General features: G+C 40.5%; 1 protein-coding gene across 2 annotated transcripts in view; it reads left to right on the forward strand.

Annotated features, from left to right (window-relative positions):
• Window positions 1–16,532, forward strand: part of LOC127425940 (potassium voltage-gated channel subfamily D member 3-like) — a 249,179-nt gene that overhangs the window by 202,591 nt on the left and 30,056 nt on the right. The window contains exons 3-4 of one of the 2 annotated variants that reach the window (XM_051672293.1): window positions 6,472–6,640; window positions 12,324–12,425. In XM_051672293.1, the coding sequence (XP_051528253.1) occupies window positions 6,472–6,640; window positions 12,324–12,425 (271 nt within the window). The remainder of the gene's footprint in view (window positions 1–6,471; window positions 6,641–12,323; window positions 12,426–16,532) is intronic. The other variant, XM_051672295.1, reaches the window with a different exon arrangement.

Below are 16,532 nucleotides of genomic sequence, written 5' to 3' on the forward strand. Positions count from 1 at the left end.
TTCTTGCAATTGGGAGAAGCACATTCTTCCATACCTTTTTGCATTATTGTCACTACTGTGGTTTTGGTAATTAACCATATACCTCTGAGATTAATGTGTGTTTTATGTACTGTAAATGATTAACTACACACATGGTTGCATGTTAATGAAAACCAAGACTTAAAATTAATTGCTCAGTAATGCCGTCATTAACACTCACATAAATGCACTAACATATTCCTCGCAACATTTTTCACTCCTAGACACTTATTATTCAAATTGAATGGAAGTGAATGTTGTATTTCTTAGAAAAGGACCAAGGACCTGTAAGCTGTGTTTGAATATATCTCTACTGGAACCCCAAATTGCTTTATTTCCCAAGTTACCCCTCTGTCAGTGGCAGACCTTTCTTTTAAGGTAATCTATTTTCATTTAATGGAAACAGCTTTAGTCTCCCCTTTAAAAAGATATATAAATCAAGTCGTTGCAAAGTTTTTGTATTTTTCCTATACTGCACCTGCTGTCATGTTTATATATATATATAAACATGACAGCAGGTGCAGTATAGGGAAAATACAAAAACTTTGCAACGACTTGATTTATATATCTTTTTAAAGGGGAGACTAAAGCTGTGGCTATATATATATATATATATATATATATATATATATATATATATATATATATATATAAAATGTGGGTTTTCCAAAAGAATGGGAAAGTTTAAAAAAAAAATGATTATTATTTTCCAGAGGAAGATTTTGTCTTCAAAAACAAAACACTAAATCTTTATTCAAATTGTACTTACTTAAAGTAGGTTTAAGACAATTTGAGACATTTTGTTCTTTCAGATATCCATTGGCCAGTACAGTTGTATAAAAAAGCATTTGAACTCTTGGATTTGCCATGGACCTTCAACTTACACCGATCAGCCACAACATTAAAACAACCTGCGTAATATTGTGTAGGTCCCCCTTGTGCCACCATAACAGCTCCAACCCGCATCTCAGAATAGCATTCTGAGATGCTGTTCTTCTCACCACAATTGTACAGAGTGGTTATATGAGTAACCATAGACTTTGTCAGTTTCAACCAGTCTGGCCATTCTCTGTTGACCTCTCTCATCAACAAGGCATTTCCATCCACAGAACTGCTGCTCACTGGATGTTTTTTTGTTTTTGGCACCATTCAGAGTAAATTCTAGAGACTGTTGTGCATGAAAATCCCAGGATATCAGCAGTCACAGAAATACTCAAACCAGCCCGTCTGGCACCAACAATCATCCATGCAATTATCTAATCAGCCAATCGTGTGGCAGTAGTGCAGTGCATAAAATCATGCCGATATGGGTCAGGAGCTTCAGTTAATGTTCACATCAACCATCAGAATGGGGAAAAATGTGATCTCAGTGAGTGTGGCATGATTGTTGGTGCCAGATGGGCTGGTTCACACACAACAGTCTCTAAAATTTATTCAGAATGGTGCCAAAAACAAAATACATTCAGTAAGTGGTTCTGCCGCTTAAAACAGACCAAGTTCAAGTCAATGGATATCTTTCACTGCAGTCTATGGAAACTGTCATAAACAAAAGTAATTTCCACCAGAGTTAAAATTCGGGTTCTATGGCCAGATAAAACAAAAATAGAGCATTTTGGCAGCAAACACCAGAGATGGGTTTGGCGCACACAGAGAGGTAGCCATATGGAAAAGTATCTCATGCCCACAGTTAATGGTGGATCTTTAACGTCGTTGGGCTGTTTGTATTCCAGCAGTGACCCTGGCCAATCCTGCTGTGCCTCAGATCACACTGCTGAAAATGGGACCACAGGACGACCCCAAAACCTTCATAGAACTTTTCAAGCATGCCATGGTGGGGTCGGGGTGATCCCACGCCCAGTGGCTCAGCTTGCAGCACAACAGCTTCCTGTCACGAGTCTGCTGGAGTACTCTGACCTGAAATGAGCCATCCTGCAACGGGTTGGCCATAACCCCGAACAGCACCATCAGCGCTTCTGGCCGCTGACATCCGGTGAGTTCGGCCACCCGTTTGCCTTTGCCCAACAGCTCTGTGATGTCTGTCAGAGGTGGTTGCTGGCTGAGGACCGTGGTGCCAATGGAATCATCAATCTGGTGGTGCTAGAGCAGTTCGTCGACCATCTGCCGAAGGGAATGGTAGAGTGGGTCCAGTGCCAAGGCCATCCAGCTGGCAGAGGACCACTTGGTGGCGTATCTGAGAGATGGCGAATCATTTTCTCTCTCTCCAACTCTCTCTCCATCTCTCTCTTCCCCTTCCCTATCCCATACTGTTACTGTCCCTACCCCTATTTCTATTGCTCCGAACTTCTTTGTTTCTGTTCCCCCTCCCCGCCAGGTTGATAAATACGGGGACGCAGGTGGGTAGGTAAGGTCTGGGCCGGTGTGCTGGTGCTGCAGGGAACCTGGACACATATAGGATCAATGCCTGGTGGTTTTGGTACCGTAGACCATTCTCTGCCTGCACGCTGCATATGCCGCTGCCTACCTGGATGATATGAGGGTCATCCTGATATAGCTGAGACAGGGGCGGGACTCACAGTGAATCCGAGGAAGTGTGCAATTGGACGGGTGGAAGTATGGTATCTGGGTTTACACATGGGTCATGGACGAGTGTGTCCCCAAATTGATAAAACAGCAGCTATTGCGGCTTGTCCAAGACCCAAGACCAAAAAGATGGTGAGACAGTTCCTGGGGCTGGCTGGCTATTATCGTAGGTTTGTATCTAAATATTCAGATGGCTGGATGGTTCCCTGGCCTGAGTTGGGCGGTGGGGGTATGTGGAGGCATGGTGTGATCGAGCGCTGATCTGTGGAGAGTGAGGTCCAGGAAAGATAACTGGTTAAGGATTTACACTGTGCTAACACCTGTTTGTATTCCCAGTGAGCTGTGACATGGAGATAAAAGGGGAGGAGATGGTGGCAGATGAGAGAGAAAGCCGAGCTTCAAGCTGTGTGTGTGTGTGATTTGGAAGTGTTCTGCTGAAAAGCGAGGATTTATATTAAATAAAGACTGTATAATTGGAATGAAGTATGCCGTCTCCCACTTCCTCATTCCCTGGAACTAAGGGATTAGCTACAATATGTAATCATATTTAGTGATCATATTAAGAATTTCAACATTTCTAAAAAGCTCAAATGTGATCATAGTAATGATAACAAACAAAAAATATCTATAAATAATATATAACTATATATATAATATATTTATATACAGTTGTGCTCAAAAGTTTGCATACCCTGAAATTTTGGCATTGATTTTGAAAATATGACTGATCATGCAATGATCATGATTTTTATTTAAGGATAGTGATCATATGAAGCCATTTATCATCACACAGTGGTTTGGCTCCTTTTTAATCATAATGATAACAGAAATCACCCAAATGGCCCTGATCAAAAGTTTACATACCCTTGAATGTTTGGCCTAGTTACAGACACACAATGTGACACACACAGGTTTAAATGGCAATTAAAGGTTAATTTCCCACACCTGTGGCTTTTTAAATTGCAATTGGTGCCTGTGTGTAAATAGGCAATGAGTTTGTTAGCTCTCATGTGGATGCACTGAGCAGGCTAGATACTGAGCCATGGGGAGCAGAAAAGAACTGTCAAAAGACCTGTGTAACAAGGTAATGGAACTTTATAAAGATGGAAAACGATATAAAAAGATATCCAAAGCCTTGAAAATGCCAGTCACTACTGTTCAGTCACTTATTAAGAAGTGGAAAATTTGGGGATCTCTTGATACCAAGCCAAGGTCAGGTAGACCAAGAAAGATTTCAGCCAAAACTGCCAGAAGAATTGTTCGGGATACAAAGAAATACCCACAGGTAACCTCAGGAGAAATACAGGCTGCTCTGGAAAAAGACGGTGTGGTTGTTTCAAGGAGCACAATATGACAATACTTGAACAAAAATGAGCTGCATGGTCGAGTTGCCAGAAAGAAGCCTTTACTGTGCCAATGCCACAAAAAAGCCCAGTTACAATATGCCCGACAACACCTTGACAAGCCTCACAGCTTCTGGCACACTGGAATTTGGAGTGACAAGACCAAAATAGAGCTTTATGGTCACAACCATAAGCACTATGTTTGGAGAGGGGTCAACAAGGCTTATAGTGAAAAGAATACCATCCCCACTGTGAAGCATGGTGGTGGCTCACTGATGTTTTGGGGGTGTGTGAGCTCTAAAGGCACGGGGAATCTTGTGAAAATTGATGGCAAGATGAATGCAGCATGTTATCAGAAAATACTGGCAGACAATTTGCATTCTTCTGCACGAAAGCTGTGCATGGGACACTCTTGGACTTTCCAGCACAAGGCCAAGTTGACCCTCCAGTGGTTACAGCAGAAAAAGGTGAAGGTTCTGGAGTGGCCATCACAGTCTCCTGACCTTAATATCATCGAGCCACTCTGGGGAGATCTCAAATGTGCAGTTCATGCAAGACGCCCAGAGACTTTGCATGACCTGGAGGCCATGACGAATGAGCAGCTATACCACCTGCAAGAATTTGGGGCCTCATAGACAACTATTACAAAAGACTGCATGCTGTCATTGATGCTAAAGGGGGCAATACACAGCATTAAGAACTAAGGGTATGTAGACTTTTGAACATGGGTCATTTCATTTTTTTCATTGTTGCCTTGTTTTGTTTTATGATTGTGAATGCCATAAGAAATAAAAGAAATGTGTTTAAAAATGGTACATATATTACCAATTCTCCAAGGGTATGCAAACTTTTGAACACAACTGTATATAACATCTTACTTTTCATGGCTGGTTTTTTTCTTTAATACGTATATTAATGGTTTGTTCACACAATTACTATAATTATGAGTGTCCGACTAGTAAATTCAATTCACGTAACTCAGAATACAAATTAGAAACACTGAATTGTTTGAAATCTCTAAGTTCTCACTTGTATGAAGTGCTGGAAAAAGTACTAAAAGTCCTGTATTTTTATTCAGCGATGCCTGCATGAATCCTGTTTAGTCTGTTCTAATCGCGAGTTTCACGGCTCTTTATCCCCAGTTTTGTTTTTGTTATAACAGTGGATATTCGTTAAAATTTGTATTTTCATTTTGTACATCAGGGATATTACAATATTAATGATAACGTTAGAAGTTATTTAGTCTAAAGAGTACTTTAGTCGAACTAATGGTGCTGCCGATTAGTGACAAAATCTAGTCAAACTTGATGTTCTGTAAAAGCATCGCATTTCAGGATCATATTAGATAGTACATATTAATGTAAACTTTTGTTGCATTTTTAACTGTGGTAATACCTTAAACCAGCAAGTATTTTTCGGGATAAATCTCTCTTCTTGATTCTGTTTTGTACTGTGACTTGACTCGACTTGCTTGAGGTGAACCACTGACTTGACTTGTCTTGTTTGACTGTATGCATTGCTGACTTGAGACATGACTCGGGACCTGAAGGTGAGGACTTGAGACTTGCTTGAGACTTGCACATGTGTGACTTGCCCCCACCTCTGCTTTCTGGTAATTGGGAACATTTTGAAATACAGACAACTGCTCACAGATTAATGGGACACCATTACCATTACCACTACTTAAGTGCAGTAAGAATGACGAAAGTGTAGAGGTTTCAGGCAACAGTTTGAGTCTGTTGATGATTTATTTGTGACTGTAAAATCTTTATACAACTCTGGTTAGTAGTGGCCAATCTTGTTTGTTCAAATCTATTTTAGTCTGACAAAGATCAGAGAGGCACAGTTGGTTAAGAAAGAGCAATTGTCATCAGTCAGAAACCAAAATAGAACTTTTCAGTTTGATATATTTAAACATGCATGAATTAAATTGGTTGTGTATTGTCTGCTTAAATCATTTATTCCGTCTTTCAAGCAGCTTCTAATTGTACTGTACAACTTGAGTTGTCCAAGCTAATGACTGCAGGCACTTCAGCAAGTTGCCTCTTGGCACCATTCCATTCTAGCTTGTACCTTACAACATAGATGAAGCCATGGGTTCCCAGAAGTCTTTTATACCTATTTTCAGATGTCCCTAGGCAGAGGCTGGCATAAGAGTGGGTCGGTAGGCTTTATTAAGGCTGGACTGTGCTCGGCAGATAGCACCCTATCTCTCTGCCTTTCTACCACCTGTGATGTGGCATTTCACAACCTTGGGCTCATGTGTAATTAAATTACAGTAATCCAGCAAGGCCACAATGGCCTCCAAATTGAGCACAGAAATGAGTTTGTTGTAGGTTCTTGCAACAATAACAACAATAATCATGCAATGGGATAATGGAGCTGTGTTGAAGCCAAATTACATTCCTACATAATCAAACCAACCTTCGCAAATTGTTGAAGAGTGTTTATGTGTTGATTGCAGCTAATGTTTTCTTTGTCTCTCCTTCCCTCTTCCCCAAATGTTTGTCACCATCTGTCTATTTTCCTCTACAACCCCCTGTTTCTATTTGACCCACAATTCCTTCAGTTACGGAGACATGGTGCCTAAGACGATTGCTGGGAAGATTTTCGGTTCCATCTGCTCCCTGAGTGGGGTGCTGGTAATAGCCCTACCTGTGCCTGTCATCGTGTCCAACTTTAGCCGAATCTACCATCAGAACCAGAGGGCAGATAAGCGGCGTGCTCAGAAGGTACAGGTGAACACCTTTAACTAGTTGCTGAGCTTTGCTACACTGACGGCAGGGTAAAGGGTGAGCAGTGTGTTTGTGCATGTGAGTGTGTGTTTGCAAGGTAAAATGGCACACCTTTGCCCCGCCCACAAATTGCAAATCAGCTACTAACGACTAGCATGCGCTACAGAGCTGCAAATGGCCCGGTGGATGAGGCTAGGTGCATGACCTCAGACCAGCCCGCTACACACCCTAACACATGATCATTTACGTAAATCAGATCATTAGCTTAATGATGGTTGAGAGACCTGATAGCTGATGATGAAAGACAGATAGGAGAGACAACAGGTGAGATATCATCATCCAGAGCTTACCAGACCTGTGCTTAAGTAGTTAAATGTGTCAGGACGTTGACACACACAATTTCTTTTTTTTTGTGTGTGTGTGTGTGTGTGTGTGTGTGTGACTAATTTCAAATATAATATTTATATAATATAACTCATTGTAGTCTACCTCTGCTCCTATTAGCTTGACACCTTGCAGTAAATTGATCCAGAAATCAGCTCTAGTTTTCAATACATCTAATCTTACACATTCCCATCCATCTCACCTGGGTTGCTCAGAACTTTCATTTTCTACTAAACTAGGTTTCAGACCCATTGAAATTGTATCTTTAAAAATGCTATAATAACAGTATTAGTTTTGACTAAAGGATTGTTTATCTTGATTTTTTCATCGATCATATTGTTGTGCTTTGTCTGTAGAATTAAAATATTTTAATCAAAAGGTTGCTAAAATACTGTGGTTTTTGCAGTGCTGAGATCAGGGCATGACATTTACGCCCACTCTATCTGCCAAATGCGGGTAAAAATCGGTAGAAATTATTCTTCTTGTCTGAAACACAGGCGCGTATTTTGCGTAGCGTGATTGAAGCCTGTTTTCATGTTAATGTGGCACAAGCCATCACAGACCCACTCACGTGAGTGAACCGCTCTGCTCTGTCCTATCTCTGGAGCTCTGGAGCAACAGCACTGATGAGGAAAAGGGGAAACAACACTGTGGCATGTACCAACATAAATTACAAGACTTTTCAATCTTCAGATCATAACCCGTCTTAAAATGTATAACTTTTTTTTTTTTGTCTGTAGTAACACTAGCTGGAATTAGGACAGGCATTTCATAAATTCATATTAAATCTACTAGGGTAAATCTATTAGACTTAATTTTTGCAACCACTGTGAAAGTTGTAGTTAAAGTTTCTAAATGTGTTCAGGCTAGGGTTGCCACTTTTAAAGTTTTAAAATAAGGGACACTTAAATGGGGAAAGGGGGTTTCATGGCAGGATCACGGCCTCTAACCACATCCTCCACAGTTAAATGTGTTATTAATAAAAATTGTATATCCTTTCTTATATGCTAAAATGAGAACTTTCCTGACCCATGACTTATAAAAAAAAATACATCATTTATATGTTAAAAGTATATTTATTTAAATTGTTTCGACTATTTGTCTTCTTTATCTTATTTATGTATACATTTTGGATGGTTTATATATATATATATATATATATATATATATATATATATATATATATATATATTTTTTATAATTTTTATTTATTTTATTTGTTTATTTTTTCCTTCACCTGTACTTGTCTTTATGATTGTATTCATACATTGTTTGATCTTACTGAACATTTATATAGAAATGTTCTTTTTTTATTTTTACGAATAACCATATCATGAGTGATTTATCAGCATGAACAGGGTTGAGAGGGTTACTTTTGAAATGTATTCCACTACAGATTACAGAATACATGCTGTAAAATGTAATTTGTAACGTATTCCATTAGATTACTCAAGGTCAGTAACGTATTCTAAATACTTTGGATTACTTCTTCAGCACTGGTAGATTTTTTCACTTGTTTTGACTATTAAAACTCTGCCAGTACAGTAAGACAAAATAAACGTTAAAAATACATCTCTGAAAAAACTAAATATCTTATGCAGTGTTGTTTCTAAAACAAGATAAATCAAATTGATCTTGTTTTAAGGATTTTACGATATTTTTACAGGAAAACAATACAAAAATTATTATCAAAATTATGATTTTTGCCCTAATATCAAAGGTCTTACTAGAAAAAAGAAATTATGATCTAATGTGAATTTTCTTGATAAAAAAATAGGATTGTGCCTGGTAACATGTGCATGTAAAATGGCTAGAAAAGTGTTTCACCTCTGTTCAAATGCACTTTGGATCACATCATTTATATGTATAAATGTTTTCCATCTGAAAGGACTAAATATTAAATGAAACAATTGACAATAAAATGCAAAGTAATTTCTTCAGTAATCAAAATACTTTTTGAATGTAACTGTATTCTAATTACCAATTATTTAAATTGTAACTGTAGTGGAATACAGTTACTTATATTTTTTATTTTAAATACGTAATCCCGTTACATGTATTCCATTACTCCCCAACCCTGGGCATGAAATAACTTAATGACATGTTCACACACACAATAAACTTGAATTTGGCTCTCCCACATTTAACATGCTCTACCTCTGCATTCTGGTTCCGAGAGAGCTTCACAGATCCCATGGCCAAGCCCAAACCAAGCATCAGCTTCAGCATGAGACCAGCACCGTTTCGGTGGAAAAGGAGCAACAGTGTCTGCATGGAACTTGCGAGACTTTTAGACATTTATACTTAAAGTCAATGACAGAGAGAGAAAGAGAAACAGGAGCAGACAAAATAAGAGGGAAATAGCTTTAAGACACATTTGCACTGGCTGGTGCACTCTACTCACAAAAAACCTCTTTCAAGGAGTCCATGCAGAAGAAGGGGACATAACCCCTAGCAACTGTCAGGACACTCGCAGAGCCCCCAAAAACCTTCAGGCTTTGAGATATTGTTTTATCAAGGAGGACTGTACTACACCTGCGATTATTATCTGAGTTCTTCATATGAGACTCAGGGTCAAAGAGGTTTGACCCTCAGATGTTTAAGATTTCCAGAATCAATGTTTTTTTATTTTTATTTTACACTTATAACCTGTTGCTCATGTTTGAGCACTTTCGACGATTCCTCTGTCTCGCACTGATCAGTAATGATCTCCCTCATCATCCTCTCTGCCAGACTCCTCATGCTTTCACTCCTGCAGGCCTCCTTATTCAGACAGCAGGACATCCACAGCCTAAACCGGCTGATTAAAGTGAGCGGATATTGCCAGGATGAGCCTCCGTGCCTCCGTCCTTCCCTCATCTGTCTTAATTTCAGTCTAATGCTGAGCTGCTCCAGGCTCACATTACAATTAGTAGTCCCATCTGGGGTCTTCATCTTGGCTTGATATCTCTCACACTCAAACAGATCTCACCAAAATCAACATCGGTACCAAAGTCTTAGAGCAATCTGTTTGCTTTCGAGCTTTTCAGCCTCTTGTGGATTCCTTCTTCATTCTGCCTTGCGTGATGGTCATCTCTTCTCCGCCATTCATCCAGAACAGTGACCTCATTGGGAGTTTGTCTGTGGTCACAACTCACCAGTAAATGGCTTTCTCTCATTGTAGCCATTGCCCAAATCACAGAGCCAGTTTTCGGGACCAATGGAGAGGCCGAATGGGCGAGTCCCACCCAATGATGGCAGCCCTAAATGGGTGGTAGGGGTCACAGCAGTAATGGGGCAGCAAATTCAAGTTCAGCCTCTGAAGGAGTCAGCCCAGGCATGGAGATAATTTGTGGAGCAGGAAGCACGTCAAGTGAGAAACAAAGAAAAAGGTAAGACTTGGGAGGTATTTCAAGGGCCACTTCTCCCAATGTCAGAGGACACTGATTTGGAGGACCACCAGAGCAGAGCAATCATGAAAGCAGAGGGAATATCTTGTTCTCACGACATCTGGCAGCTTAAATATTTAAGATTAACAGTTTTTCTTTTTTTCTTTTTTTTTTAGGTATTTAATGTGATCTGTACCAACAAAAACTGTTTGAGATTGTTAGCATGAGTCAGTTTCATTTGTCACCTTATAAACATGATGGACTGAACAAGACCATGATAGGCAAGGTGTATTTCCCTTAAAGGAAAGTCTGCTGGAGGAAAATTTTAAAATGTGAAGGTTGTGACAGTCAGAAAGCTAACAAACATATATATACATACACACATATATATATATATATATATATATATATATATATATATATATATATATATATATATATATATATTGTATATAAAACTACTTTTTATTGCAAGAATAAAACTACGCATTTTATAATATGTCTTTTATTGGCGCTTATCGAGATTCAGCACAGCAGGCGTCTTATTTCTTGCAAGAACAACAAAGTATTTTCTTCTCTTTTTCTTTCATCAGAACGTACACAGAAACCACACACATAATAAAAAATTGCAAACAATTTTCCTGTTGTCTATCATCTCTGCAATTTTAAACTTTTGATCTCTGCTATTTCAACTTTTGAAATTTTGAATAATTGAAAGGGCATGCAGCTCCCAGCAAATGCTCTGTCTCAGCTATTGAAAAATGGTTCTTGAACAGTCATTTACGGACTTGAGCTTAGATTAGTGCGAGGATTCCATTGTATTACCTCCCCGTGGCTATTTTCATAAGCAAAGACAGCCAGTGTAAGTCTCAAGAGCTTCATATGATACATGGCCTCACCTGTGAGCAATGGGCTCCTATTTTAAACTGTTTATGACATTAATGTAATTGGTTTAGTTGTTCGAGTCGTGACTGAAGTTCTGGATAGCTGTTAGCACTTTGAAATCTTTTACAACTTTGAATGCCGTATACTATTTTGTTATTTTTAAGTTCATTAAGTCATTTCTTTAACTTTATTTTTGCCAGAGGGGAGGGGTTAATGTAGGGAATATACTCAATATGTCTGAACACCATTATATTTGAAAGTGTCATTGCCTAGTGTCTTTGTAAAACAAACCATTTTGCTGCACCAAATGACGTCTTTTAAATTGAAGCCATCTCCTTTGAGATGTGCTCTTCACGCGTCTGTGGGGAGCATCTGACAACAAGTAGGTGACAGACTTTCAAGAATTGATACTTACCTCAAATAGGGGAAAAGCACTTAAGACTGATATCAACCACTTCAGAGATATCTCCTCCATTCCCCATCCATTTTATCCAACTCACTTCATTCTATTTTCATTTCTTTCTCCAGATGATCCAATCTAGATATTGTTTATGTGAAACATTTAGGGCGTCTAGCCGTATCTTAGCTAGGTTTTCTAAAAACAAAGGTGATTGGATCTTTTTTGACATACAAAAATGTAAAGAGTAGGAATTAGCAGAAAAGAGAATGAATGCTAGCTTCCTTTTTTTTCTTTTTTTTTTTTTTTTTTTTTTTAATAAAATCTGAATTTACCAACAATTTTCACTAAAGAACAAATGATATATGCCTAGAAATCTATTCTGATCTAATATATCTATAATATTTAGTGACCTCTCCAGTGCTTATATCATACATTTTGAAGCTCCATCTATCTCTGACTAGTGTACATGCAATCATTAATTGAACAATGTTAAATTTGATTCCATCCAAAATGAGCCCCTGGCTCTCAACCCCCTTCCCAATGTTTCTCTGGCTTGGCATGGATGGATGAGATGACTGATTGGATCCTGATATATAATTCATTACCATGCGCAAAGGTCGTCTGACTCTGGTCCTCTCTGCCCACACAGAAAGCCCGCTTGGCCCGGATAAGAATAGCCAAGATGGGCAGCTCCAACGCCTACCTTCAGAGCAAACGCAACGGACTCTTCGACGAGCTGTTGGATCTCACAGTAAGAACTTCTTGGAGATTTTCACTTTATGAACATCCAGTTTCATTTTAAAATCTGCAGAGATATCTGACAAGAAAGCTGAAATATATTGAGGTCATTCCGAGATCCAGAGATCTTTCAGGGTCTCCTTTAACAGAAATATAACTGTGGTTTGCCAGTAAATGAACCATGTCACAATTTATTTCTCTCAGCTAATTTTCTGTTGGCTTGTGGGATTTTTAGGGAACTGCTATCCTGTACATGACACAAACTGCATTAGAGTTGACACTAACTTTATTCTTGTTAAGATACACTGCAGATTGGAAAATGGAGTTGTGTGGCTTAGTGGTAAAATAGTTCACACAAAAATTTTAATGTTGTCATCATTTACTCTTCCTGTCATGTAATTCCAACTATGTATTATTTTATTTCTTTCATGAAACATAAAAGATGTTATGCAGAATGTCCAAGCTTCTGTTTTCCATAAAACAAACGTAGATGGTGATTAATACTGCCAAGCTTTAAAAAGGACATAAAAGCACCATTAAAGTATCATAAAAGTAGTCCATATGATGCTATGTTTCAAGTTTTCTGAAGCCATATGATAGCTTTGTGTTAGCAATGGACAAAAATGTTAGGTGTTATTTACCGATAATCTTCCCCTCTGCCACATCTCACCAATCTAACCTTTGGACGTGCCGTGCCTGCCAAGAGTTTGACAATATGAACCAGCATGCCGTTTCACGATAAATCGCTCAAATTTTAAAAATGGCATATCGGATGAAACAAGAGACTCTAATCTTTTGACTCAAATAGGTTTCAATCTAAACACTTAATTAGGTTTCTTGTCAGATATAGTTTTGTTGCAGTTTCTTCCAAAGACAAACTCCGCTGTGATCAGCACCAAGTCACATGACTCCGTACGCCGAAAGTTTAACCTTTTACTGACAGCCCGGATTTTCCTGAACTGAGATCAGTTGGTTGAAATTAATTTTAATTATGAGTTACGTATAGCGAAGTTGGAACACAGTGTCTGCACAGAAGGACGCGGGGTCACACAAGTTTAAAGCATTTGCTTATTATTGTCTCTTGCTTATTATTATTTCAATGTGAATCCTTTCCTTTCCAGTCATTATAAAAACATTACTTTTTTTTTTAACATTAGGTAACAAAAGGTGGTTTTACAAAATACGTGGTAACCATGGGTTCCATCTTCATTTTCAATAGGAGAAAGGCAACTGAACAGATCAAGGCGGCACATCTTGTGAAGCTCGTTCTTGCATGCAGCTTTTCTTACACGATTGCTTACGGCACACACCGCGCAAGATAAATATTTATCTTTTCGCTGCTGATGTGTGTCATTGATCAATCAGAGATGACTTTAATCAGCCGACATTTAGCTTTTATGTAGTAAGTTCCCTTAAGAACGCTAATTCACTACATAGGGAATAGGGAAACAATTTCACATTTAGGCAGAGTTCTATGGAGAAATAAGAAATTCATGACCATTTTATTTAGTTGATTTTGTTAGTTTTATTAGCTTTCACTTACATTCAATTCAGAATTGAATTGATTATTTTGCCTACAGTAAATGCCCCATTCAGAGAAACAGGTTTTCACTCTCTACTGAGCTGAAGCAGCATGCCAGCATTGTTTATATATATATATATATATATATATATATATATATATATATATATATATATATATATATACACACTGGTGGCCAAAAGTTTGGAATTATGTACAGATTTTGCTGTTTCGGAAGGAAGTTGGTACTTTAATTCACCAAAGTGGCATTCAACTGATCACAAAGTATAGTCAGGACATTACTGATGTAAAAAACAGCACCATCACTATTTGAAAAAAGTCATTTTTGATCAAATCTAGACAGGCCCCATTTCCAGCAGACATCACTCCAACACCTTATCCTTGAGTTATCATGCTAACATGCTAATTTGATACTAGAAAATCACTTGCCATTATATCAAACACAGTTGAAAGCTATTTAGTTAGTTAAATGAAGCTTAACATTGTCTTTGTGTTTGTTTTTGAGTTGCCACAGTATGCAATAGACTGGCATGTCTTAAGGTCAATATTAGGTAAAAAATGGCAGAAAAGAAACAGCTTTCTCTAGATACTCGTCAGTTAATCATTGTTCCCTGTCTGTCACTCACTCGACATTGTGTCGATGTAGTGACATTAGGGGTCACTCTTGGGAGCCCCAAACACCTCTGCTTTTTTGAAAAAAGGCCAGTGAGAATTGGCGAGTGGAATTTGCATGCCACTCCCCCAGACATACGGGTATAAAAGGAGCTGGTATGCAACCACTCATTCAGATTTTTTCTTCGGAGCTGAGCGGTTCTATTCATTGAGCTGAATTCATCCGCCGAGTTCATTCAGGGGTGAGGAGAACGCGGCTTCTCCCCCTCTGCATCTGTGATTTGCAGAGAATGACCCTGAGCACTTCGGCAGAACATTTAAAAGAGTATATTCTAAAAGAGAATATTTTCTTTCTGAAAGAGCGGCACACATGGAACGTCTTTTTAAAGACGCGTCTTTTTAAAGATGCCTTTCCGTTTGTGTGTTATTCCTGGTTGCGGTCGTTATCTCTCCGCTTCCGACGGCCACGATCACTGTCTTACGTGTCTGGGCGCTGCCCACATGGAGACATCATTCGTGGATGGATCATGTCCTCATTGCGAGAACATGACCATGGCAACGTTGCGGTCACGGCTTGCATTCTTAAGAAAGCAAGCCACCCCAGTGGCTCCCCGCCTCGGTCCTTCTACCTACGGGTATGAGGCTGTGCCGGTTAGCACTGGGGGCAATTTGGGGACCTCAATAGGACCACCTCCTCTGGGTATCCCCCCACAGACCTCCCATTCCCCAGCACACTCGCTTGCCCCGATCACATGCTCAGACCGCCCGTGGCCCGGCCCCAGCGTGCAGCCCATTGTAGGAAGTAGACGCCCCCCGCCTCACGGCCGGCCACCAAGAACCCGAGGAAGGCTTCGAAGCGCCCCTGAGATGGGCGACCCAGGGGCAAGGAGAACCATCTCTCTGGAGCTGGTGCACAGACCACTCCATCCCCCGGTGGAGGGCCGGGAGGAGAATCTTTTGTTTCTTTTTTCGCCGCATGCCCCAGAGACCCAAGGTTCAGCAAAAGATCAGATTCCTTGTTTCCTGGGTCACATGTCTGGTGTGCACGGCCGTTGTCACGACCGCCGTCCACCGTTCCTTTTTTGCAGGGTTGGTGCTCCAGCGGCAGACCCCCCGCCCCTGGGTGCCCAGCTGTGGCACGAATACCCCCACACGGGATTAGTGCCGATGGACCTCGGGGACAAGACTTCTCCTCACCCCTCCTCGGCCAATCTCATGGTGGGTGGCAGGAGCCAGGTAAGTGCTTCGATGTCCCTCGACTCAGCATGGCCACGGGGCTCAAGTCCCCTCGACGTGGCACCTCAAGCTCCGCCCCACCACCAGGCCTCACCTGCCGGTACGTCCGAAAGGATTATCCCCTTGGTCCCCCTTGCCCGGAGTTTGGACATGTGTCTTGCGCTTTCCAACCCGTCCTGACCCGGACCGTCCGACTCTGCTATGCGATTCAGTTCACCAGGTGCCCGCCCAGGTTCAGCAGCGTCCGCTTCACCTCGGTGAAGGGCGAGAACGCCGCTACCTTGTGTGCAGAGATCGCGGCCCTCCTGAGCAAGGGTGCGATAGAGACTGTCCCTCCAGCCGAGATGAGGAAAGGGTTTTACAGCCCTTACTTCATCGTACCAAAGAAAGGCGGTGGGTTGCGACCAATCTTGGACCTGAGGGTACTGAACCGGGCCTTGCACAGACTCCCGTTCAAGATGCTGACGCAAAAACGCATTCTAGCGAGCGTCCGACATCTAAATTGGTTCGCGGCAGTAGACCTTAAAGACGTGTACTTCCCCATCTCGGTCCTACCTTGACACAGACCCTTCCTGCGGTTTGCCTTCGAGGGCCAGGCATACCAGTACAAGGTCCTCCCCTTCGGCCTGTCCTTGTCCCCTTGTGTCTTCACGAAGGTCACGGAGGCAGCCCTTGCCCCGCTAAAGGAAGTGGACATTCGCATTCTCAACTATCTCAACGACTGGCTGA

The sequence above is a fragment of the Myxocyprinus asiaticus genome, chromosome 35 (assembly GCF_019703515.2).
Source record: "Myxocyprinus asiaticus isolate MX2 ecotype Aquarium Trade chromosome 35, UBuf_Myxa_2, whole genome shotgun sequence".
Classification (NCBI taxonomy): Eukaryota; Metazoa; Chordata; class Actinopteri; order Cypriniformes; family Catostomidae; genus Myxocyprinus; species Myxocyprinus asiaticus.